At 50.7% G+C, this 26,166-nt stretch overlaps 1 protein-coding gene across 20 annotated transcripts in view; it reads left to right on the top strand.

Annotated features, from left to right (window-relative positions):
• The window catches only part of RAPGEF1 (Rap guanine nucleotide exchange factor 1), a 137,442-nt gene that overhangs the window by 46,446 nt on the left and 64,830 nt on the right, over nt 1–26,166 (top strand). For 17 of the 20 annotated variants that reach the window (XM_044926470.1, XM_044926469.1, XM_025261894.2 and 14 more), the window contains exon 2: nt 25,686–25,825. In XM_044926470.1, coding sequence (XP_044782405.1) covers nt 25,686–25,825 — 140 coding nt within the window. Of the gene's footprint in view, nt 1–2,253; nt 4,878–15,931; nt 21,975–22,023; nt 23,829–25,685; nt 25,826–26,166 lie in introns of those variants that run through there. The other 3 variants (XM_025261898.3, XM_044926468.1, XM_025261900.2) reach the window with 3 other exon arrangements.

The following is a 26,166-nucleotide window of genomic DNA, read 5'->3' as shown; positions in this document are numbered from 1 at the left end:
GCTGGCTGTCCTTGGCACCAACCTGGGGGTTGGGCAGGCTCTGAGTTCTAAATAGGAAGGTGGTTGTACAAATGGCTAAAATGCGTGTTTTTTTTTTTTTTTTTTCTTTTTTACTTTTTGTTTTATACTGGAGTGTAGCCAATTAAAGCCCCTCTGTGTGTCGTCTTTCCTGCCAGTTAAAAAAAAGCCAGAACTTCCCTGGCAGTCCTTGGTTAAGACACCATGCTTCCACTGCAGGAGGTATGGGTTCCATCTCTGGTTGGGGAATTCAGATACTGTATGCCACACAACACAGGCAAAAAATTGTAAAAAGAAAGAAAAGAAAAATCTGAGTATCACTTCACTCACAACGTTTCAAAACATGAATTCTAAAGGGAACATAGTTGAGAACAGTCTTTTGGTGGTTGGGGGTGGGGAGGAGGTGAATAGAATTCCCTCTGCAAGACATTCAGTTGGCCATTTGGCAAATCTAATACAGTTATGTTAAGTTTAAAAATAAAATAAAATTAAAAAAAAATAAAAAATAAAATAAAAATAAAATCAGAGGGGAAAAAAAAATAATAATAATAATTGGTTATTAATTGATGGTTCTCAAATTTTCCAGTATTTTTAAGAAGCCAGAGGCCAGCAGTTTGTTTTAACATAACTGATACTATTGGCGATTTTATTATCTTGGTACAATTTTGAACCTCAGCAGTCGAAATGTTTTCAATTTTGTATCTTCCTTTTCACCCCCATTCATACCCCATTCATAATTCGACTAAATAATTCTAGTACAACTGTGTCATTACGTTCAAGGGCCATGAATGAGAAGTATCTGGGGCTGAGGAGGCATATCGTGGGCTCTGACGTTTTACTTCATTCAGCAAATGTTACTGAGAACTTCGAGTGTGTCCAGCACTGAGCAGAGCCCTGGGAGCAAAGGCCCCTCTTGCTGCCTAGAGGAGGAGAGGGGAGGTCAACTTACCCTGCAGTGCAGAGGAGCTCTAACTCAGTCACCTGTTCTGGAGGTCTAGGGAGGTCAGGAAACAATTGCTCTGCCAGCAGGAGCCGAGCTATTGTGTGTCAATAGTCCGGGTGGTGGCTTGCCTTTGATTTCAGGGCCCACGTGATGGTTCTGTGTGCTGGGCTGTTATGCAGTGGGGCTGCATCTTCTACAGACCGAGGAGTTGCATTTGAACAAAAGAACAGAAAACAGCAATCGTGCATAGCCAAGTTACCCTGGAGAATCCCTGTAGGAGGCCAGCAAAGCGAGCTGAACTTGCAGCGTGGATACAGACTGCTGTCTCTTTAGACCAGAGGTGTGCAAACCAGCACTCCGGGGTCTGGTCCTCGTGGCTCCTTGTTTGTGTGAACAGTTTCGTGGGCACAGCCACGCCTGTTCTTTTTCACGTCATCTGTACTGCTTTCCCGTGAAGATGGCAGAGTCTAGTAGTGTAACGGACCTTATGCCCCACAAAGTGGGAAATACTTAACTCTTTTGCCCTTTAAAGAAAGTTTGCTGACTCCTGCTTTAGAGCAAATGGAGAGGTTCATTTTGTGTTTGGGCACCATGTGGTAAAAAGAACATTGTCATCCTTAAATACCAGAATCCCGCTGGTGAGGTGAGGCGTTCACACCACAGAAGGCGTGAAGGAGCTTCGGAGACCATCGTTTGACCTCTCGTGTCTTAACTTGTACCTGGGGTCTTACGCTCTTGACAGAAATGGAGAGTGGTTTGCCTGAAGTATTTATCCTCTCCTTTTCCCTTCTTCCCTCCCCCTTTCTGTTTTTCAAGTGCACGTAATTGAATTCATCTGCGCTTAATGGCGCCCCTCGTTTGCTCTTTGTGCTTCAGCTGTGGTGGGCCGATTAGAGAACAGGTCGACTTGACGTGCAGACGATGCATTGCACTACCTGCAAAGCTGAAATGATGTCATCTTTTTCAAAGCTCTTTATCTGTTTATTCATTTTTGGTGTGCTGGGTCTCCGTTGCTGTGCGGGCTTCTCTCTAGCTGCAGAGAGCAGGGGCTCCCCTCTCGTGGTGTGCCGGCTTCGCATTGCCGTGGCATCCCCTGGTGCAGAGCGCGGGCTCTAGGGCTCACGGGCCTCAGCAGTCACAGCACACAAGCTCAGCGGCTGCGTCTCCCAGGATCGAATCTGTGTCTCCTGCCTTGGCAGGTGGATTCTTTACCACTGAGCCCCCAGGGAAGCCCTAAAATGATGTCATCTTGATTTCAGTGGAGAACAGTGGTAAGCATGCATCGTCGTCTTGACCTGGTTAAGTGTCTTGAACCCAGAACACCACCCCGCCTTTCCATACCGTGTTCACATTGTAGCTGGTGATGCATTAAGAAACCATTGCCCAGGTGTTAAACCAGTGTTGTTAACATAAATGTTGTGAATTATAAATTTAATTTGATTTTATAATTGTACAGGGGCTATAAGCATGTGGCAGACAGACCCTCAGGTGGCCCTCATGATTGTCTCCTGGTGTTCACACATTTTGTCTAATCCTTAAGTGTGAATGGCCCTGCGACTCACTTCTAACCCTAACCCTAACTCACTTCTAACCGAGAGAATGTAGCAGAGGTGGTGGGGTGTCCCTCTGTTACAGGAGACTGTCTTTCTAAGACAGACTAGAGACATCTTCCCTTGCGAGCTTTGGAGAAGTCAGAGGCCGTGTATGTCAAGGAGCTGAGGGTGGCCTCCAGCCTGCACTCAGCCGGAAGCAGCGGCCCTTAGTCCGTGGCTGCCGGGAAACGACTTCTGCCTGCTGCCTGAGGGAGACCGGACACAGACGCTTCCCTGGTCAGGCCTCCAGATGAGACATCAGCCCTGCCCACACCTCAACTGCAGCCTTGGCAGAGGACCCATCTGAGCTGTGCCTGGACCCTGACCAACAGAAACTGCACACTAATATATGTGCATGCTTCTGGTTACTCAGCAACAGAAAACTATTACACTACAAAACATAGGCGTTTACACCACTTTTTATTGGTTCATACTTAGCATTATAAAAATCCAGGCGAATCCTGGGAGTCTGCAGTGGGTTGTTTCCTTCTCAGAAGTTGTCCTTAGTTCGGTCACTTGACAGAATTGGGAATGGTGACTTAGATAAGGGTGTTGTATCTGTGTTACATTGTACGAAGCCAGGCCCTGCACTGCGGTGATGTGGAATATATCCCTGTTCTCAGGAGCTACTCACTGAAGTATTTAAGGGACCCACTGATGCGTGACACTCAGATGGTTCAGAAAGGTTTGCATATGTGTCAAGTACATAGATGTGTTTGTGTAGTATTTCCCCCTGCTTGCCTGCTTGCTTTTTTTAAGGTTTGTTTATGGCTGTGCTGAGTCTTCGCCGCTATGCAGGCTTGCTTTAGTTACGGTGAGCACAGCTGCTGTCCACTGTGGAGCGGTGGAGCATGGGCTCGAGGGCCCAGTAGTCACAGCTCCCGGGCTCCAGAGCACTGGCTCAGTAGTTGCGGTTCAAGGGGGTCAGTTGCCACGTGGCACATGGGATCTTCCTGGCTCAGGGATCAAATTGGTGTCCCCTGCGTTGGCAGGCAGATTCTTGACCACTGAGTCACCAGGGGAGCCCCTCTCCCCTCTTTTTTAAATATAAAGTCAGAGAAGCTCTAGAAGGCCTTCCCTCTTAGGGTACAGCATTTTACCGTTTGTTTTTGCTTTTGCATTTCCTGTGTGTAATACCTCCCGAGGCAAAATAGACGCTAAAAATGTCGCTCTGTGTTTGCCATTGTTTTGCCCAAGCCAAAGAGGCCAGAAGTTGTCAGACCTGTAGGGATGTGGTCACTTGTGTAAGAGAGTTTACTTCTCTTATACATAAATACATATTCTTTCCTTTATAACAGTAACCCTTTGCAGGGGGTGCTACTGCTTGTCTCCCTTTTGCTAGCAGGGATGTTAAACTAACGTCCAGGTTTTCAGATCTACTTAGTGGTGGAGCCAGGCTTGACCGCAGCCTTGTCCCTGCCTGGTTACCGCCAGACTTCAGCCTGAGGGCTCCTCCTGCTGCTCTGCTCCTCAGGTGGTCCCGGAAAGCGGGGCGATCTCGGGGCGATCACACAACCCAGCAGCAGCTCACCTCCTGAGGGCGCGTCTGAGCTCAGCCCCGTTAGCTTCGTCTCCAGTTCCCTTCTTGCCTCACCCGGCAAATCCAAAAGTGGTCCTGAAGTCATTTCTGTGGTCTAACAAGGTATTTCTGGCAGGACCCCGATAAGAGACGTCCTGCTCAGGATGTTGCTGTGGTCACAATGGAAGGGATGGACACTTCGCACGGGCTGACCTCATGCATGTCCTCTCTGCAGTCCGCCTCAGCTTCCAGGGCGCCATGACCCATCCATCCTTCATACTGCTGCCTGCATGCCCCCTTCTTGTCCAGGGCTGAGGTTTGGGCCCGACTTCTCCCTTGAGCCTCAGTGGGGTTCCCACTCCCCACACTTGGGCCATGTTCGTGTCCACTCCTTTCTATCAGTGCCGTTCCCCCATCTGAAGGACCCCAGACGTCTGGACCCGTCTTATGCCTGCTGCCCTCTTTGCCCTGCTCCTGCCCTTCCAGACCTGTCCACTTCACCTACCAAAAATGAGGGACAATGGTAAAGCCAAACCTCCAGCCCCCCTGTGTCATCTTGGCTGCCTGCCTGAATGTGGGGCGCTTTGAAGAGAGCTTCTCGGAGGAGGAAGTGGGTGGCTGGTTCTCCTCCCGAAGCCTCCGTGGGGGCCGGCCTGCAGGTGCACCATCTGATTGGGTTTTTTTTCACCCAAAGTCCCAGCTCGCCCCGGGAGTGCTGAGAGTCCTGGGGCAGGCCTTAGTCATCAGGACTGGGACCACGCTGAGGGTAGGCCTCGGACTGCCATCTCATTTCTGCCAAAAATAGGTGAGGAAATACCCCATTTCCATTAAGTTTTTTAAGGTTATTTCTATATTAAGCTGGAGCTCCTGGAAGCAATACACCAGGCTGTGTTAGTAGCTTACATTCCTCAGAAGTGTCTTCACCAATAGAAAGTTATTGGGTTATTGATTTTTTAATAGATAGCAGATATTAAGTGGTTGTTTGAAGAGCATTGTAGATCTTGTAAATCCAAGATTGAAGACTCAATTCACGGTGTTCTTTTACATCCCCTTTAAAATTCTTTCTAGAATGTTGTACCAGGAAAAGAACCTCTCGTCTGTTGAGTTGGTTCATTTTGTCTGGATAGTCCAAAGTTAACCCAGCTTTTTTACCTTTTTACTTTTGCTGCTAGGAGATTTAAGAACCAGATGATCTTGGCTCAGTCACAGAAAATACTGTGCTCCAAGCTTTTGAGCATGTTCTCTTTTAAACTGTCTTATTAGTTACATGTTTAGTGTTGCCTAAATAAATACCTGCCTGGGAAGAGTTGCTTTGGTCCTACTTCTGAGTAGAAGCAGCTGTGGGTGTTAATTATTAGGTACAGGTTTTAACTAATGGAGAGGAGAGCTTGTTGACCCGTGGCACACCCTGCATGAGATCTCTGATTTCTGCTTCTGCTCTGGGATCAAATCCTGTGATGTAATTTTGATTGAGGAGCCCTCCTGGAGCGTGTCTGTGGGCTTGGTGCAGCCAGTGTTGAAGATGAGCTCTGCAGCATCTGGGAGAAGGCGATGGCACCCCACTCCAGTGCTCTTGCCTGGAGAATCCCATGGATGGAGGAGCCTGATAGGCTGCGGTCCATGGGGTCGCTAGGAGTCAGACACGGCTGAGCGACTTCACTTTTACTTTTCACTTTCATGCATTGGAGAAGGAAATGGCAACCCACTCCAATGATCTTGCCTGGAGAATCCCAGGGGCGGGGAGCCTGGTGGGCTGCCGTCTATGGGGTCGCACAGAGTCGGACACGACTGAAGCGACTTAGCAGCAGCATCTGGGCTGTTTGTCTGCCTTCTGACCAGGTTTCATTCCACCTCCCTGGTCCCTTGGACCAAGCGGGAAGGAAAAAAAAGCTCCTGGCACGTGCTTTTAGCAGGACCCTTAGGCTTAAGGTGGGGGCTTCCCTTGTGGCTCAGCTGGTGAAGAATCCGCCTGCAATGCGGGAGACCTGGGTTTGATCCCTTGGTTGGGAAGATCCCTGGAGGCAATGTGGGAGACCTGGGTTTGATCCCTTGGTTGGGAAGATCCCTGGAGAAGGGAACAGCTACCCACTCCAGTATCCTGGCCTCAAGAATTCCATGGATTGTATAGTCCACGGGGTCACAGAGAGTCAGATGCGACTGAGCGACTTTGACTAGACATAAGGGAAGAAGCTTATTTTAGTTGTTTTTAATGTTATGGTAGTTGGGTTTCGTCTTTCCCCTTAGGGTAGAGCATTTTAGCTTTTGTTTTTGCTTTTTCATTTCCTGCGTATACCTCCTGAAGCAAAATGGACTGCTAAAAATGTCACTTGGTGTTTATTTGTGCCTAAAATAAAATAAAGACTTGTAAACACTGTGAGTCACTAAAATAGTTTTAGGAGGGAAGAAATGTTATCACTGTTATTCTTTTCTATCCTTCAAGAAATTTTCCAGTGGATTTCCCGTGCTTATTTTGTAATTGGGCATTACATAATCCAGTTCTTTCATCAATAGCCATATAATAATATTTTATTTGCTGGCACCTTGCATCTCTGCTTGTATGCACACTTTAGTTTTTAAAGTGTAGTAAGTTTTGGAGGAAGATTGTGGTTAAAGAGGAAAGTTGCTGGAAAATAGGGTTGTGCTGCTGATCCAGCAAAGTACTGGGAAGAAGCCCTGTGCATGTCCACCGTGCACGTTGTAGAGCCTGCTCACCTGCCTGCCTGCCCCAGAGCACACCTGGTCTTGTTCCCCAGGCGGCCCCTAGCACACAGTAGATGCTCTGTGAGTGTTTCTTTGGATCCATGAAGTCTGTAGCATGGCAGGTGGGAAAAGGATAAAGAAGAGTGGTCTTATAAACCAATGAAGAAAGAAGGGGAATCAGCTGGCCTGTGGGTCTCAGACTTGGTGTGCATCAGGATCCCGTGGAAGGCAGCTAAAGCACATTGCTGGGCCCACCCCCAGAGCCCGCATTCATGGGGCCCAGGAGATCCTGGGTGGGGCTGCTGCGCCTGGTGGGTCAGGGCCCGCTTTTGAGAACCATCATCTAGGCGGATTGCCCTTGTTTTCCAGATGAGACAAGAGATTTGAAGAAGCTGCACCTTACCTCACTGACAAAACTAATTAGTGGCAGAACTGACATTAAAAGCCAAACCTTTCCTCCCACTTTCTGACTTCCAGGAAAGAGAAATGTACTCCGATGTCTCTAAATCAGCGGACTGCTCTGGTGACCACATTCCCCAGTTTCTTTCTTAGGAAGAAAGACAACTCTGGGCAGAACCAGAGGCTGAGAGATGTTGTTCCAGATATTTGTTAGTTACTCTTGCAAAAGTGCCTGTGGCCAGTGCCCGTTTGTGACAGTATCTGCTGCCCATCAAAGGGGTGGTTTGTCTGGGAGCTGAGGAGAGGCCTCGCGTCATTGCCGGGTGTGTCCTTGATGTCTCTTGAGCGTCTGAGAGATGTTAGCACAGCCCTGGTGCCTGGTCAGCTGTGGATGGGACCCTGCCTCCCAGGAAAGTTGGCCACCCACACAGGTGATCTCCACACTGTGTGGTTGGTACTGAACTTGGAATAGTGGGGCACTTTTTTTGTAATTTATTAAATTACAAAAATTTGAATTATTTTAAGAATAACTTTGTAAATTTTAAATTATAATTTAAAGTTGATTTACAGTGTTGTGTTGATTTCTGCTGAAGTGATGCAGTTGTACATGTATCTTTTTCTGTACCTCCTTTTTCATATTCTTTGCTCTTATGGTTTATCACAGGATGTTGAGTGTCGTTCTCTGTGCTGTGCAGGAGGACCTTGTTGTGTATCCATCCTATATATGGTAGTTTGCATCTGGTAATTTCAAGCTCTCAATCCATCCCTCCCCCACACCCTCCTCCTTGGCAGCCACAAGTCTCTTTCTCTTCTCTGTGCTTGGGAATCTGTTTCTGTTTCATAGGTAAGTTCATTGGTGTCATATTTTAGATTCCACAAAGATGTAGACAAATACGGTATTTGTCTTTCTCTTTCTGGACTCAGTGTGATAATCTCTAGAACCATCTTTGTTGCTGCAAATGGCATTATTTTACTCTCTTTATGGCCAAGTGATGTTCTGTTGTGTGTGCACCGCATCTTCCTTGTCTGTTCACTGGTCGATGGGCGTTTAGGTTGTTTCCGGGCCTTGGCTATTGTGAATGAGTCATGTACAGGATTTAATAGGATATTAAATATTGCTGCTGTGAACATAGGAGTGCATGTATCGTCTCAAATAGTTTTGTTCAGACGTATGTCCAGGAGTGGGATTCCTGGATCATACAACAACTCTCTTTTTCAGTTTTTTTGAGGGCCCTCCAGACTATTTTCCACAGTGGCTGTGCCGACTTACATTCCCGTCAACAGTGTGGGAAGGCTCCCTTTTCTGGTGGAGCACTCTGGATGGACCTCGGAGCTCCGGGGCTTTCTGACACACAGCCCTTCTCTGCCTTCTCTGGCTGGGATAGGTAAGGATGTCTGACAGGCAGCCAGGCTTGGAGCAGAAGCTATTCAGTTTGGGCAGAAAGAGGTTATGGAAGGTGTTTCCCGTGCACACTGTTTCACTTTCCATCACCCTGCCTCCTCCTCCCTAGTAGCTTCCCACTCAGAAAGACTCAGTCACTGATAATGCTTAAGGACAACACTTTGGTGTCGTGGTTGAGTCAGCTGGCCGCAAAGTGAGCAGAGTCTGAGTTCAGGCCACTTCCCCAGTCGCTGAGTGACTTTGGGCCTAGTTATTTTCTCTGAGCCTTAGTTTCTTCATCTATAAAGTGGTTTTTACATTACTTTCTGGCATAGTGAGCACTCAGTAAACTCTGGGCTATTTTAAGCAAATGTGGTGTGAAACAGGTTGGGTTAACAGCTGCCTTCAGTTCCTGTTTGCTCCCACTTCCTGTGGTCTTCGCGGCCTAAAGACAGGTCGGCCGTGCTGCAGACTTGGATTTTGCCTGGTTGCAATTTGTGTTAAGACAGGGTTGGGGGAATTCACTTTGTCTAGACAGCAAGACCACCAGTCCCTTGGTAATGAATCTCTTCATGGAAAGGAAGGTGGCCTCAGGGTGGCTGGCGTCTCACCCTGTTGGGGACCGTGTTTAGCTTCTGTAGCAAGTGAAGAAAGCCCGCGCTGAGCCCTCTGCTGCATTACCTGCTGGGAAACGCATTTCCCAGCAGCCTCGGGGGCTTCAGGCTCCCTGATCCGGCAGGACCCACCTCTCCATATTGACCTTCTGTCAAGTCTCCTGATTCACCTTGACCCTGCCGACCCTGGCCTTCTAAACATGCCCTGCCCTCTCCCAGGAGCACTGCTCCCCAGAAAGAAAAGGAAAATCTGGCCAACTGCAGTGAATCTTTCAGGCTTCAGTGTAAACCGGATGCCTTGCAGGATTGAACGTGGTTGTGAGTGTTGTTTGGTCATTAAGTTGTGTCCGACGCTTTGCCACCCCATGGACTGCAGCACGCCCCGCTCCACTGTCCTCCACTACCTCCCGGAGTTTGCTGGAGTTCGTGTCCATTGAGCGTGGCTGCCCACCATGAAAGCGGGCTTTGATGCGCACCTTTCCATGACGCCCTCTGCTTCCCTGTCTCCCACCCTCGTCCCCTGCACCTCCCACTGGCGGTCCCCCCACAGAAACTGCTCGCACCTGAACCCTGCCTCAGTCCACCTCTGGGAGACCCAGGCCGAGGTCCCATCATTCATCGCCCTATGCTGAGTGACTTGGGACTTGGGCCTGGCATTTGTAGAACTTGTCACCCTTGTAGCGATGTCTCGGACTTCCCATCCCCGTCACCCTTCGGCACTGGTACCCTGTCTGTCTGACACCGCTGCACCCCAGGCCTCGAGGAGTCAGGGGTTTGAAAAGCTCTCTGTGCCATGTTCCCCTCGTGCGGTCGTCATCTCCACGGGGCTCCTCTCCCTCTGAAGAGGAGTGAGGGGGTGGGCCGGGGGTCTGCTGGCAGCCAGCCCAGGCTGGACCTCACTTCAAGGGCACTCTCTTTGACTTGTGGCCTTAAGGTAGGAGCAGGAGGGGCCGTGTCGCGGGTTGTTGACCCTCACCAGATGGCTGCCGTCAGTTTGCACCTCCCTAGGCTCCGGCCACCCCCGAGCCAGCAGAGCCGCATTAGTGCCATGGGCCCTGTGTGGCTCGGGCCCTAGAAGGGGGACATGACGCAGAAGAGAAGTGTTTCCTGACCCGCATGTGGAGCTCCAGAGTCTTTGTCCCTGGGCAGAGGCCCAGAGGGTGGCCTCTCAGGCTGTGGGGAGCTGGCACAGGGCCAGCTGTACTGCACAGAGGTGTGAGCTGAGCTCTACGAGGTGGGCTTCTCTAAGTAGGAGATCAGTTTTAAAGCTGAACAGTGCGCCGTGAGATTGGATGCAAGAGGCTGCCTGGTTCAGCATTCCAGAACTGGCCTCTGCGTGGTTGGCTTTGGCTCACCGCCTCAGAAATGAATGTTGGAGATAACGTGCGAGCCCCGTACTGCTCGGCCTTCAGCTGAGCTGCAGGACACACAGTTCCATGCTAGTATTTTTGTTTTGATGAGAAATTTAAAAACACTATTCTCAGCCTCTACCACAAAGAATACAAAAATACTGTTATTGCAAAGAAACTAAATCTATTTTGATCCCTTCTCTGTGGTGGTGTTTCAGTTTGTAAAGAAAGTTGGAACCAAAAACATTTGAAAAGGTGGCCTTAAAAATGTGCCAAACTTTCTGCAGCGTGTAGACCCATTTACAGATTCAGTCCACTGATTTTTGCACAGTTTGCAAACATATCCACGAGTTTTTTGGAAGCTGTGTATTTGTACTACAGTGCTTAGTTCTGAGGACGTTGTGGCTGGCAGACACAAGTTGCAGAACAAAAGCTGTCTTTTAGGAGATTTAAGTCACGATGGGTAAAAGATGGACCCACACGTCCTGCAAGAAATGAAGTGACATGTGTTCCTTTGCAGTCACTTGGTGGCTCTCAGGAGCTTCAGTTGAACACCACCAGACTTTCTTTCGTCCCCTTCACTCCGAGGCGCGGGTTTTTGGAGACACAGAGCCTGGGTGATGGGAGCACCCCGCTCGCTGTCACATTGGGAGGATCTGTATTTGGGGAGGCTGGTCCTGGGCAGTCCCTTTGCTTGCTCTCCGGGAAATAGGAGGTTTCCCATCTTAAATGCGCCTTTCGTCTTCGTATGTGCCAGCACTTTAAATAGAATAAAGATTCTTCCCTTTCCATGAAAGAAACAATGCATTCACGGGCTGGGGGCAGTGTGACCTCCAGCCTCGAGGGCCAAGCAGCGTGGGGGCCTGTCACCCGCAGCCCTAACTGTCACTCAGACACCTCGGCCTGTCTCCTTTCAGCTTGCTTCTGGCTGCAAGTGCAGATGTGTATAGGTGTCTTGTTTATACCTTTTTAGACCAGTGCCCTGTCTTCAGCCCACCTCTCTACCCTCTTGAGAATCACTGTCAGAACAGTTTACTTGAGGGCAGAGACATCACCAAAGTAGATGCCTCCTGTAAGGAAGCACGGCATTATTAACGGAAGGAAGAGCAATGATGGATCACTTTGGTCCACCAGTTCTGGGTGGAATACGGTATCCCAAGAACTCTGCATGTGGTTGGTTCCGTTTTTTTTCATTGTCTTACTCCTGCTCTGACTCACAGTGTAGCCAAGGAGACCTGGCTTAGCCCGAGTTTCTTGCCTGGGGGCGCTGGTTGGAGGTTGGGCCCCGCCCGCAGGCCTCGAGTTTATCAGTCTTTCTCCCCATCCGGAGGGGCTTGTCCTGAGGCATGTTCTGAGATGAGACCCTCCCCTTCTGTCAGAGTCAAGGGTCCACCTGCCTCTGTCACTTCCTGTGTGCACTTGGCCTTGCTAGGCTTGCTGTCCACCCCTCCCGTTCTTTGGCCCACTATTTGGAGTTTCTTAACAGCTTCACTGTTTTCCCCCAGGCCTTCATCCTCAAACACCGTGCTTCTCAAACTTGATCATGCTGCAGAGTTGCCTGGAGGACTGGCTGAGCCCTAGTCCCTGGGTCCCTTCCCTAGAGACCCTGCCCCACAAGGTCAGGGCTGGGTGCAGAGCCCGCCTTCTGAGCAGCTCCAGGTCAGGGCGGTGCCACTGTCTGCCCCACTGTCCTCCCCTCAATTCTTCGCTCTCATGGAAGACTGAGAATCACCTCAAGGGATTGAAAAGTGAGAAAGACTTGAACACGTTCAGGATTTGTAATATACTCTGTGTACTTGATCACAAAGTAAAACGTTTCTTACCATGCTAGGTGGTCAGAAAAGCCTGCGCACTGCTGACCCCTCTGCCTCAGAAGCGACGCACCTGTTGGCACTGCCCCTGTGCCTGATTCTTAGTTCCAGACCTAGGTCGGGGAGCTCAGCCACGGTCCAGGCCACTTCTGGTCAAGACTAGCTTTGTGGTCTCGATGGCCCGTACAGGACCCCGAGCCGTAGCTCCTCTTTGTCCCAGTTAGAGAGTTCCCCCGCCCCCCATGCTCCCCAGGGAGTGGGATCTTCAGCATCTCAAGATGGTCGTAACTGAAATAAGTCTCAAGAAGCGTTTAGCCTTACTGTCTGCAGTGGCCTCAGATGGTTTGTATCACATTTTATGCTTTCATCCAGGAAATTGGTTTTGGGACCTCTCAGTGGGTTGTGACCTGAGTAATCATCAGCAGGAGGGATCGGCCACGTGTCTGCCCTCCCACCCCATGTGGCCAGGGCTTACTCAGTTCATCTCTCACCCAGATCAGCCCTCATCCCTTTGCACTTTTCACAGCTGAAGTCTGCGTGTCTTCTAGGCTTACAGCTCTAGGGCTTCCTTCTAAGAGTTTTGTGGGTCTCTTAGGAAGTAAACCCCTTGTTTCTTTAGCAGTTGTCTCGCTCTGCTGTGTGGTGGAGCCCTGGGTGTATGGCTTTACTTCCTTGTTCACTTGTAAACTACTCAAGGGCAGGGCCTCCATTCCTGTTAAACCACAGACCTGCTGTGGGACCAAATGCCCAGCATCTGGCTGTGGGAGGAGCGCGCTGTGCGCAGGGCTAGGGCCTGGACTCGGTGTTCAGCCTGGTTTCGGCAGAAAAGTGAGTGTTACTTGCGAACAGCTGACTTTGAGACCACAAGTCTCTGCCTTCTCCCCATACGGCCTGTGTGTGCTCTTCCCCCCAGGCTGCCAGGATAGAGGCCTGCAGGAAGCCGCCTCTTATGCATAGATTTGGTCCTTTAAAAAGAGCTTCAATTCTAGGAGACTTCAAGGATACGGCTGCTGAGGGAGAACAGGGGAAAGTGAGATTCCTTCTCAAAAAATGCACACCGTCTCCTGCCCTGAGGATTCTAGAATGAGACAACTGGATTTTTCCTAAAGGCACTCACTAGGGTGGGGTAGGTTTGGTAGACTTCTGAGTAAGAGAGAGAATTTGGAAAGAGAGGAATGTCATTTGGCTGTATCCAAGATCCAGGGAAGGGGCCAGCACCACTGAAGAGCTGTCTTTAAAAGTACATATTGTGAGGCCATCTGTTATTTATCACAGGCCGTAAAGGTATAACTTCTGTGAGAACTGGGAACCCTTGTTGATTTCAGAAAATCCCCTTGCAGCGCTTTCTAGCCAAATGTTGGCAACTCCAGCAATCATGGAAATACGAGTTCTTCAGTAGCTGTTGGTTAAAAACTTCCACCCATAATCCCACCTCCCAAGAGGAAAGAGTCAGTGTGTATGACTTGGGCTAAGAGACCATGACCAAGACCTCCTCACCGAGGGCATCTTACTCAAGAGCTGGCATGGCCAGCTCTTTGATGCAATGCTCCGAGTGAGCTGCCTGGGTCCTGGTCTCTTCCAGAGGGTGTGAATCACTTTTACAAGCAGAACTGGCTGGCCTGAAAGTCTTTTCTTCTGCTCTTGTGGTGACTTGCTTCCCTGGTGATCAAAGCTGTGAACACATCTAATAAACAGCATATTTGCTAGGCTCTGGCTTAAAAAAGGAGGAAGAGGAGCCCATGCTGAGACGTGCCATCTGAGTAGGAAGCCGGGCTGGGGGCGGGGTGGGGAGGGTGTGGTGGAGAGCGGTGCGCACCGGCGAGCACGGGGCCCTGCACCCGTGGGCACCGGCTTGTTCCCCGTGGGGCACATGCGCCCTCCTGCCTCTGAACCCAGGCTCTGCTTCATCCGGGCTGTACTGAGGGTTCTTCTTTCTCTCTGAGTTTGGGGGCTGTGAAGCTGCACTAGGATCGCATCTAGTCTGTCCCTTGTTCCTCAGCCTCTGTCTCCCACCCTGGAGGGTCCTCCGTGGAGCGCTTCGGTCGTGCGCACACTCCGGCTGCGGGAAATGGTCCCGGGGGCTGCAGCTGCCACCCTCCCTGGTGTCTGCAGTCCCTGTGCATGGGCACCCGTACATTGGACCAGATACCGATTGGGCTGGATTTCAGGCTCTGAGATGATGAAATTCTGGCTTTGACTAGACCAGCCTGACTTCAGATTATCAAGGCCGCTCGGAGCCTCCCCCCTCCCCCGTGGGCTGTTAGACCATCTGCAGCTGCGGAGGCTCACAAGCAGAGGGTGGGGGCGTGTCCCAAGCACTGGAACTGTCTTCCATTCTAGGCTTCTTTGCATTTTTACCTGCTGTGCTGAAGTTGTCCCCTGAGGAAGAGAAACGACTGGAAGCAGTTAATACTTTTCCAGCCGCTGCTGAGGAGGGACCCTGGACCACCTTTGTTTGGGAGGCCTGGGCCCTAGGCTGGCGGGAGAGCAGTTCCCAGGCCTCGGCAGCCCCTGTCAGGACTGGGACCCTTGCTGGCGCCCACGCTTCTCATCCCTCACTTGGCAGCGGGTGGGGAGCGGGGCCTCTGAGGCGGGGCAGCCGGGACCACCTTGGTCCCCACCCCCAGAGGCTGGGGTTGATCCCAGCTTGATTTGGAACGTGTGGAGCAGAGTAGGGTCTGGCTTTTTTCCCTATGTGTATATGAACGGACATGATCGACCTTCTTGTGGGAACAGAGCCCTGGACACAGCCTGGGGGACAGGAGCAGGGGGCGGGTCTGTCACGAGGTGCTCGTCCCAGTGCCCCTTTGGTTCCAGAGAAAAGGCGCTGCCGCCAGGGGTGAGGGTGACGACCTTCTCCTCCGCTTCACGCCCGGGCAGCCGGAAGTGCGCCTTTGGAGACGTGGGCGTGTTCAGGCCCCTCGGCGTCCCTCACAGGTCTCTGAGGCCTCTTCCAAACCAGCCCCCTGTTTGCTGCCTCTGATGTCTTCCGTCGGTTCCCATGTCAAATGTCCGAAGCCTGTAGGTGCACCCCTTTCTCCTGCCCTGAGGAGCCCGCTGGGTTGTTACGCAGGGGCCCCGGGTGCCAAGGCGCTCCTGCTGGCACCAAGAGCTGCCCTCCTCCTGAGCGGGCTCTGAGCGGCCCGAAGGGCCCTACCTGTACTGGGCATGTCTCCATCCCAGGGCTGCTCGCTGACCACACTGAGGACTCTTCTGGCTCCCCCCACAAGGCTGGGGGCTCTCTGGAGGGGACAAGGGGGTCCTGCTCCTCAGTGTGTAAATGTGTGTGGAACAAGTGGGTGAGCGGCTGAAGGAGGAGGCCTGTGGGCCCGCCCCACGCCCTCTGATGCGCCCTGTCTCTCTGTGGTGATGGGGACGGAAGGTGGTGGTCCAGGGGACCCTGTCCCTTTGCTTTATTCCATATTTGCCAGCAAGCGATTCCTGTAGAGTCCCAAACCACGGGCGCTTGTGACTCCCAGCTCCTTCTCTCGTTGTCTGTGAAGTAAAAACAAAAGAGGAACGTGTGCTCACTGACAAGTGAAGGTGTGTTTCCTCTGGAAGCCCAGAGGGCGGCCTGACACGTCGTGTGTTCCTGGGGGTCCCTGAGCAGGGCCTGGAGCAGCTGGTGCGGGAGCCGCTGGCCGCCTGTGGGTGCTCCCGTCCCCCCACTGCTGACCCCTGCTCAGGCGGCCAGGCGGGCCACACAGAGCCGCACGGTAGGCTCTGCGGCCCTTGAGGAGCGTTGTTGAATTCTGAGCTGGCACCAGTCCTAACATGCAAGTTCCTCTGAGGGACAGAGGCTGCTCCAAACAGCTCCACCTGAAGGACAAAGGTGAGGGTGGACCCGCATCCCGGTGCAGCCAGAATCCCGATGACGATGGGCTTTGGCCTCCTGCTCTCAGCCTGGCGTGCTCACATGCTTGCTCTCCCTCTCCCTTCTGTCTTCTCTAAAAGCAACACACTCTGGAGAAATGACTCATTTATGTCTCTGGAAGTCTCTGAAGTCTGTGGCTTTGAGAATCTCAGAGTCAATTCCAAAGAAATCCTTCCTTGGTACTTGGCGACCCTGGGGACAGGCTGACCTTGAGTGGTTCTCCAGTCGCCTTGTCTGTGATGTGTGTGTGCATGTTCTGGGGGTAGGGGGCAGGGGGTCAGGCCCCTGGGACCTGGTCTCCGCGTCTGCCAAATGGTGCTGAGAACCTGTCCCTCCCTGAGTTAACTTGATGATCACCCAGCTTCCAGTAGGGTGTTTAAATGCACTAGCTGCTGATGTTGGGCTCCGGGGAGGGAAGCAGCTATAAATCCCAGAGGGTCCCTTTTCATCTCGTGGGATATCGTCCATTATTTGACCATTTTTTAATAATTGGAGTAGGTATGGGGGAAACTGTTCAGTGCCCTTTCTGACAGATTGCTGGCAGGAGGCCCCCCACCCACCCCAGAATGTCCTCTCCAGGCTGTGTTCACATGCACAAGTTTACCTGGTGGAGGCTGTGGTTTCTGTTTAAATCCTGAAGGACACTTAGTTACTGAATTCACCTCTTTCCCCACCCCACCCCCAAGTTGCTGGAAGTTGAGCCTCAGACAAATAAAACTAACAGCTCAGATGATGTCACCAAGAGTCCAGCTCCTCTTTTCATCTCAGCTGTACTTTTTTTCTTTGAATACAGCTTTTTAAAATTAAAGTAAAACACACATGTAGAAAAATACTCAGTCATAAGAGCCCTGGCTCAGTGAGTTATCTCCTCCATTTAAAAATTCTGCTGTGTTAAAACAGACTTCCCTGGTGGGCCAGCGGTTAAGACTTCACACTTCCACCACAGGGGGAATCGGTTTGATCCCTGGTTGGGGTAGTTCCACATGCCACAGCAGTACGGGCATTAATTAATTTTGTAAAATCTGCTGTGTTGAAAAAATAGTAATTGCCCATTCAGAGTGGTGGCATTTATCTCAGAACATTTGGGTAACAGCAGATGGCATTTATCTGATGTTTACTAGGTGTCAGTACTGTGCTAAGGAACCTTACATGGAGTACTTATCACATCCATAACAGCCTCGAGAGGTGAGACAAGGACCGTTATTCTCATTTCACAGATGAGAACAGTGAGGCCCCAATGGGCAGCTTACTCACAGCTGCACGCATTGAGGGGGTTTCATTTATGTCGGAGCTGCTGGTGGTGTGGGAGTAAGTTCACAGAGCTGCCCTCGGCCGGGTGTGGTCCATGTCACTCGTTTTGCCCACATTTCAAAGCAGAGGACATGATGTCACTGCCACCACGTGTGTCTGTCCTTGCTCCCTGCTGCCTGCGTTGCTGGGAAGCTGCGATTGTCAGAAATGTCCTCTGTTGAAAGTCTCCCTCCTCCGCCCTGCTCCTCTCACCTTGCACAGCGAGTTTCCGCAGGCTCTCTGGCCCTGTGCCAGGTGGGGGCTTCAGTGAGATCCTGTAGTCCCTCCATGGGGGCAGAGGGCCTCAGAGTCTGGAACACCCAGCCTGGGGGTGAGAGGGCCCCCCGCGGTCAGTCCTTCAGCAAGTGCACCTCAGGGCACATTCCAGAAGCCCTTGAATCCAGCCTGCCCAAGGTGCCTCCTGTCAGGAGGCCAGTGGATCAGCCCTCCTCGCAGGGACGGGGAGGGCAGCCATTACTAGGGCCTCGAGCTGCAGAGGGTGCTGGAAAAGTGTCTGGTCCAGCAAGAGACCACGTTCTGAAGACTCAGTATGGAAGAAAGAGAAGAAGTCTCGCCTGATAATTTTTATTTAGTTGTATATTGAAATTATAACATTGTGGATAATTTAATTTGAAACCACATGTGGCTCTTGTGTTTCTGTTGGAGAGTCTGTTGTCCTCTGGAGACCTCAAGAGGGAGAGCGAAATGTCTGGTTTTCCTCTCATCTTTTCCCTGGAAGTAGCTTGAACAGGATTCTCTCAACCCGGGTGACCCAAGCCGAACCAGCACAGCAGAGAAAGTTCTTGGTTGTCTCTGACTCAGCTGACACGAGTCAGTTGTATCTGACTCGCGTGTCGGTGTTCCTCAGACAATCACGTTACAAATCAGTGTAACCATCCCATTGACATCACTAATCAGATCCTGTTGTCTGGTGCCGGTTGAATGCTGTAGTTGTTAGCTGTTGCAGAGTCAGTCGTTGATTCTTGTGTCTTTGTGTTCACTAACAATCGTTTATTCACTTGCACTGTGTGCCAGTCTTGGGGCTAAGTGCCAGGTTCCAAAGTGAGGAAGACTTAGCCTTTGGCCTCAGGGAAGCGAGCATCTGGTGCCCGTCCTGCCTCATCCCTGCAGCCGTGGAGGGAGGGGGAGCCCCGTGCTCTCCAGCCCCCCGGCATGGAGTGTTTGCACCTTTTTCTTTGTATCCATCCTGGTGTGTATGTCGTAGCCTTGCTATATGGTTTTAATTTATTGTTTCCTGATAACCAGTGGGACTGAGCACCTTATCATCTGTCTGTTGGCCATTTGGATTTCCTCTCTTGTGAAGTGTCTGTTCATTTCCAAATCTGTTTTTAATCCTGACAGTTACACAAGTAAAGCAAAACCGGTAGCTCTGTCAGATCTGCAGTGAAGCCTGCAGGGGTGGGTCCCCAGGCCCGGTCTCCTGCCTGCACCCCCGGTCTCGCTCCTCGGCGTAGCCCCCGCAGGCCTGTACCTAGCTCAGGGCAGCTGGGCAGTATCTTGACAGGTGTCCAGTGCTTATGCCCTTTGGCCTGGCAGCACTTTTTCTAGGAGCCAGTTTCAGGCAGGGGCTCAGCGGGAGGGTGTTTATTCCTGTGCTGTTTTTGGAAGAGCAGGAGTTGGGAACCTTTGGTCAGGAGACCGTTTGACCGTGTTGTGGTTTGCCTTCCATTAGGACATTAGTCACGCATTAACTGTGCTCATGTGGAAGAATGCCCACAGCATATCACCCAGCTAAAAAAGCCAGTCACAAAAATACTTAAGCTCTGTATGACAGAGACGGGGAGTTATGAGGGATTTTCACCTTCTGTGTTATATATTTTTGCAGTGCTCATATTTTTATAATGAGGTTGTTTTAGTTTTGTCGCTGATAAAAGGAAAAAGGAGATGCTTGCTATTTCCATTAGTACCCCCAGCAACATCATAGCTATCCGTTGACTTCCTAAACCAGAGGGTAATATGAACAGATTCTCATGTCATAAGAGCCTATGGTATTGCAGCACTCCAGAAATTGTTTTCCCTGTGTTTGAATGTGAATAATCCTATGTTACGTAAGAAAGAGGATCTTTTACTATGAAATTGTTGGAAAAAATAAAACATCAGGTTACTTTGCGCTCTGCCAGGCTAGGATTATTTTTAGCCTTTGCCATACTGCATGTTGGCAGAGCATTGGCGGTGTTATCACATAACAGCAGCGGGTGCTGTGGACTCAGTGTCTGCTGTGTATCAGGTCCTCTGCGAAATGCTTGACATGCAGGATCACATTTAACCCTCACAGCAACCCGGGCAGCTGGGTCCTGCGGTTATGCTGGCTCTACAGGCGAGGAGCCCTCAGCGCAGAGAGGCCGAGCGCGAGTTAAAGCACCAGCTGCCTGACTCCAGAGCCCCCATCCTGCCGGCCACGCCCATGACCCGCCCGCTCTCACGTGTGTCTTTGCCTGTGCAGTCAGTCTGTATGATTCTAGATAAGCAGGCAGACCTCTTAAAAATGTGAAATCCTCACGTTTAAAATGGTTCTTCCTAATATCCGCGTGTACTTCTCCCCTCTGGTTGTCCATTCAGCCCATCTGGGAGCCGGGGGTGTGGGTGCTGGGAGCACACACGCGCCGCCCGGGCTTGTGTGTGGGACAAGCGGGGGTGCTGCCCGGGGCCCAGCTCTGCGCCCTGCGCCATCATGCGAGGGGGAGCCACCGCCGTGTCTCTCAGAGTTGGCTGTATGATCTTGGAGCCGCCTCAAAGTGTCATCCACACTGACCCTGACTTTGTGGTCCTGGGTGGACCTCGCATGGCGCAGGTTAGACCTTGTGTGGTCCTCTGTGGTTGCTATGTAGACTCCCCCATCCAAGGCGGACTTAAGCCCTGACAGGGACGCTGCTAAGTTGGGATCCCAGCTGCTGCTACAGATGACGTCTGAAAGGCCACTGGGCAAGTGCATTTGTCAGCAGCAAGGAGAGACGGCCGTTCAGCATGGCCGAGGGGCACATTGAAAGTTCAAGGATGATACAGTGACGCCTGGCAGACTGCTTGGAAGAAGCTGGTTTGGCTCTGGTGTGCTTTTGGTTTGGGTTGAGATGTGATTCCGGGAACAGGCTGCGTGCCTCTCCTTAAGCCTCCCTCTGGATGGAGAAGGGTGTCTTTCTTGCAGCCCGCCTACAGCTTGTGGCAGCCCCTCAGGGCAGCGCTGCTCTTGGTCATGTCACGCCATATCTGCGGAAATTGACTGTGAGGTCATGTAAGCGTTCTTCGCCTGAAAGAAATGACTCGCAGGTTGGTCATTGGGGGTTCTTGACCCTCCTTGGTGCAAATGCCATACCGAGTAGTGGTTGGGCTTCCCCAGTGGCTCAGCAGTCAAGGATCCGCCTGCAGTGCAGGGGAGGCAGGTTTGATCCCGGGGTCAGGAAGATCCCCTGGAGGAGGGAATGGCAACCCCCTCCAGTGTTCTTGCCGGAAAATCCCATGGAGAGGAGCCTGGCGGGCTACAGTCCACAGGGTCGCAAGAGTCAGACACGACTAAGAACACGTGTACACGAGCAGTGGTTGAGGGTTTGTTGAGTTCTGTCCGTGACCTTTGAGGTCGTTCCAGCAAATCTGATAGACCACAGTGAGACACACCAGCTGTGGCGCCTCCACGTGCAGGAGGGCTTTTGTCTCTTTGGTTAGGTGTGGCCCTGTCACAAGGTGTGCAGGTCTGGCAAGCCAGGTCCTGGTGGGTGTGGCGCTGTGGGGGCCGCAGAGAGGCCCAGACCCTCCGGAGCTCACTTGGCAGCAGCCCTCCGATGAGATGTGGTGTGTACTCTAGTCCAGGGGCTCTTGTCACGGAGGCTGTCGAGTGTGTTCCAGGAGGCATGTACAAGAAAGGTCAGAGCAGTGCTGTTTATAGAAGCAAACACGCCAAAAATGACCCAGCGTTCACTGACAGAAGAGTGGATAAACAAAAGCGGCATGACAGAAGACGTGGAATTGCACAGGACTGAAAGCGAAAGCACTTCTGTACACGTCACCTGGGCAAATGGCAGACCTATCATTGAGTGAAAAAGCAAGAACAGAGGAGTATTTGCAGTATAATATCACTTAAGTTAGCTTCACAAACCTACTCATTAAACTCTACTTACAGATCTAAACTAGCATAAAAAGTAAGGTGTGATGAGCACAAAATTCAGAATCAGCTACCCGCCGTTGGGCAGGAAGACACCATCATGACGGGGCGTGTGGAGGGGGTGGTGGGGTTGCCAGTGTTCTGCTTCTTGAGCCCCGCTGTCCAGTGGGGCAGCCGCCAGCCTTTCTTGCTGTTTCTCTGCATTCCAATAGAAACTCAGTTTCTTGGTCGCACGAGGCACATTCCAAGCGCTTGGCAACCTCGAGCGGCCGTCAACGTTGGATGGTATGGACAGGGAACGTGTCCGTCATTGCCGGAAGTTCCATGTGGTGGGTGAGGCCACTGGATGCATGGATTTCATTCCTTCTCTGTAAGTTGTATAGACTCGTGTATGAAATCTTTCAAAATTTTGTTTTAATTTCAGTGCTAGAAAATCTCTAAGCACACACATTTACCAAACCTGAAGTGTAACTTCCCAAGTGAGAAGTTGAAGAGTGGTCGGTGAAGTTACCTGAAGCTCTGCAGTCGTGTGACCATCTCTTTGGCTGCCCCCCACTGAGATGAGTGACACACACGAGGGATGTGAGCAGGGGTCCGGAAGTGTGTGGCAGGTGTGCATGTGCCGCACACGTTAGTGTGCGGCATGTAGGTAGGATCACCCTAACATAGCCGCCACCCCTGTGTCCGCCCACTCTGCCGTCACTGGTCGTCATGGTGCTTTATCTGCTCTCAGGTGCATAGTTGGAGTGCCCTTCCAAACCTCCTGAAACCTGTGCGAAAGGCTTTGTCGCTAAGCTGTTGTTTCAAGGCAGAGACGACAAGCAGCCTCCAAGTCGAAGCCTGTCCTCGTTTGTGCTGCCCTTGATTTCCAAACTTGAGGAGGTTGGTTGTCATGACAAACAACCTGCTCTTTCCGCTTGATTTATCGCATCTTGTGCTAGAGGTGGCTGTCTGCGGCTGTTAAGTACTCCAAGGAGGGAGATTTATTGATAGATACGCGCTTTCTTTATGTGCTGATGTGGACTCCCAGCTGCCCTGGGACAGCCAGAGCCTGTTGCCGTGTACTTCCTGGGCAGCTCTGGCTGCTCTCTGGCGAAGGTGTCCTTACCTGGCCGCTCGGTCATAATCGGGGGTTGGGGGGGGGCCTCCACACCCTGTTTGCCTACCCTGTTTCTGCCCTGGTCCTGATGGCAGAGAGTGAAACTGGCCATCCCTCAGCCCCATGCCTACCCGTGTGTAATAGCTATGCAGGGCAGCAGGCTGGAGGAGGAGGAGGAGGAAGCTGGTTTGCCCAGTCTGTGTCTCTGAAGATCTTTGACCACCAAAGAAACCACGCATCCTGCCTATACTTCCCCATTTGTGTCTGCTTCTCTTGTCCTGCTTTCGGTCTTACTCACCGGGGTAGAAGTCACACCCTAGCATCTGACTTGGGAACCTGTCTGGAGAAGGATATGCTGTGACATTGGGGATGCTGAGGCCAGCGTTCTAAGGAGCAGGTGGGGGCAGGAAGAAGAGCAGCCTGAAAGAGAGGAAGAGACCAGCGGGCTCCGGCCAGGTTGAGACTTCCACTCAGCACTAATGGGAGAAGAGAGGGGCGTGCGTGAGGCCCGCCGTTCCCCGGGGTCCTGAGAAACACCTTCAGTGCTGCCGAGTGTCCTGGTCCGACCCGCAGCCAGTCCACATCACAGACTTAGGTTAAGCTCCTGGCACTGAGCAGGTGCCACGTGCCCCGCACATGGACGAGCACCTTCCTGCATTACTGCAGCCAGTAATTTAACCTACGCCACATCAGACATCTCAAGTAGAGCAATGTTCTCAGACAAAACTTGAGACTTAAGAGGTGCTGCTGAAGTCTGTTGACTCAAAACAGTCTGACTACAACTGCCCAGCCTTTTAACTACCCTGTGAATTACCGAAGTTGTTGTAAAGAAGCAAGTATAAACTGTGTGTGGGCCCCCCCTGCTTGGGTGGGGAAGAGGAGGGGAGCCGGAGCAATCACACCATCTGCTGGCATGCTGCGAATCCCAGGGCCGGCGCCGCCCGCGAGGACTGGAACCGAGAACCCCGGAGCTCCACATCGAGCAGCTCCAGCTGAGGAGAGAGGCGCACCAGCCCTCTGTGGATTTGTGTCCTTGCTGGGCTCTAAGAAGAGCTTCCTGCAGCTCTGGCTGGTGGACAGACAGCTGTGAGGCTGGGTTTGGTTTGACTGCCCTTGTGAACGAAGGTCAGGCCTGGCTTCTCTCTCTAGTCCAGAGTGCAGGGGGCTCCTAGATAATTGCAAAGGGTGAATTGTGTATCTGATCCTGCCTGCAGCCTGAAGGTCTTTGACAAGAGGATTGAGCCTTGGCCCCTGATAAGCCACGTGCAGCACTAGTAGACACAGTGACACGCCTGTAATAGAGGTGCTATGTCATTTATTTGGAAGGGTTTTTTGGGTTTGTTTGTTTGTTTAGTACTAAATTGCTGAGAAAATTGAAAGGGAGTGTATTTTTTTTATTTTTTAAATACACTTACTTTTTTTTTTCCCATTGCATAGAATCATGTTCTCCCTAATTGTCAACCATTTTCAAGTATTTTCTATAAATTTCTGACATTAGCCAAAGAAGCAGTGCTTTCCATGGGGTATTTTCTCTTTGGCCAATTTGTTCATTTGTTGAATTAATGTTTCCCGAGCATCTTCTCTGGGCTACGTACAGTGTTAGCACTGGAGACACAGGCTTGAGCAGGACAGGTACAGTCTTCAGTGAGTGCGTTCTTGTTAGGAGATAAACACATAAATAATAAGATGGTTTCAAACCCTGGAAAGTGCTGTGGTAAATGAAGGAAGGCTGCTGTTTGGGTTTGTTTGTTTGTTTTTTTCCCCCAACAGCTTCATTGAGATAGAATTCACATATCTGACTACACGACTCTTTTAAAGTGTACAATTCAAATTTTTTTTTTTTTATAGTAATTCACTGGGTTGTGTAACGATCACCAGATTCTAATTTTAGAACACTTCTCCCCCACCAAAAGAAACCTCTTAGTCACCAGCAGCCGCTCTCCATCCCTCTCCGCTCCCTTTAGTCTTAGGCAACCTCTCATCTATTAATACTTTCTGTCTCTAGAGATTTGCCAGTTCTGGACATTGCAAATAAACGGAATTATACAATATGTGGTCTTTTGTGACTAACTTCTTTCACTTAGCATCATGTTTTTGAGATTTATCCATGGTGTAGCATATCAGTACGTCACTTAAATGTAGTTTTAGGCCTGTGTGTTTTGTTTGTTTTGATGATTGTGAATGGATGCTTCTTACATTTGTTTTGAATGTTCCTTGCTATTGTGTAGAAATAGAATTGATTCTTGTCTGTGACCTTGTTTATGATGTATATCATCTTGTATCCTGTGAGCCTACCAAATTTGTTTGTTAGTACTAGTTTCTTAGTGGATTGCTTCAGATTTTTCATATACAAAATTATGTCATCTAGCAACAGTTTTATATGTCCCTTTCCAATCTGGATGGCTTGTGTTGGAGTACAAAATTGAGTAACAGGGATCAAAACGGACACCCTCGTCTTGTTCCTGATTTTGTTGAGGAACCAAGTTGTCTTTCACTGTGTCCCTGAGGGTTTTGAACACCTTAGGTCTACTTCAGTCTCCACGGCCAGCTCTGAGGCCTGACGCATGTCACTTGTTGCAGTTCCCTAACCAAACAATGAGAAGGTCCACTCAAAAGGGCCTTCATTCCCAGTTCTCATGTCCAGCCCTTCTGTGGTCCCACTGTGGTGTCTTTTCATCTTAGCCAGTTCCCTTGGACGTTGGTTAGATAATCAGATGAACTCTATAGGGACGCATGGAAGTATTTGCGTGTTCGTTTTCCACACTCATTTTGACTGCTTTCACCCTAACTTAGAAGGAAATTGCAAAAATTGAAAGGTGCAAGCAAAAGAGTTCGAATGGATCCGTGTTTCCTTTTCTTTGTAACCTCAAACAGTGAAAGGGAAAGATTTGCCTGAGGACAACACTCATTTTCACAGAAGGCGAATGAACCACAGCTTCTTCCCACTCTGCCTCTAACAGTCAGTACCTCCTCTGTTTTCAGACTCTCAGCGTTCTCATCTCTCCTCCTTCACCATGAAGCTGAAGGACAAATTCCACTCACCCAAAATCAAGAGGACGCCATCAAAGAAGGGAAAACCAGCCGAGGTGTCTGTGAAGATTCCAGAGAAGCCCGTGAACAAAGTAAGCTGACTCCAGGTGTTTCTCCTGGCCTGCACCTGCTTTGAACAATGTGTTTGTGCTGTTTCTGAGTTCATGCCCTGGGGACTGAGCTTTCAGTACAGAGCACCTTTCCTGTAGCGCTCCACAGTTCCAGGTGGGGTCTTCTGTGTCCTTGTGAAATAGAAACCTTTAGGATGGGTGAGTGTTTCTCCCGTTAATAAGAGTCCAGATTGGTTGGCTAGAACAGTTCTTTTCCAGATGTCATCCTCTGGGCATTTAACACAGCTCAGAACATCACATTCACACCCCAGGAGAGGCCCATGTTGCCCCCTGACACACACATGTAGATTTGTGATGTCCAG

The sequence above is a fragment of the Bubalus bubalis genome, chromosome 12 (genome assembly GCF_019923935.1).
Source record: "Bubalus bubalis isolate 160015118507 breed Murrah chromosome 12, NDDB_SH_1, whole genome shotgun sequence".
NCBI classification, from domain to species: domain Eukaryota; kingdom Metazoa; phylum Chordata; class Mammalia; order Artiodactyla; family Bovidae; genus Bubalus; species Bubalus bubalis.
Note: the sequence above shows the minus strand (reverse complement) of the source record. Positions and strands in the feature narration are given on the sequence as shown.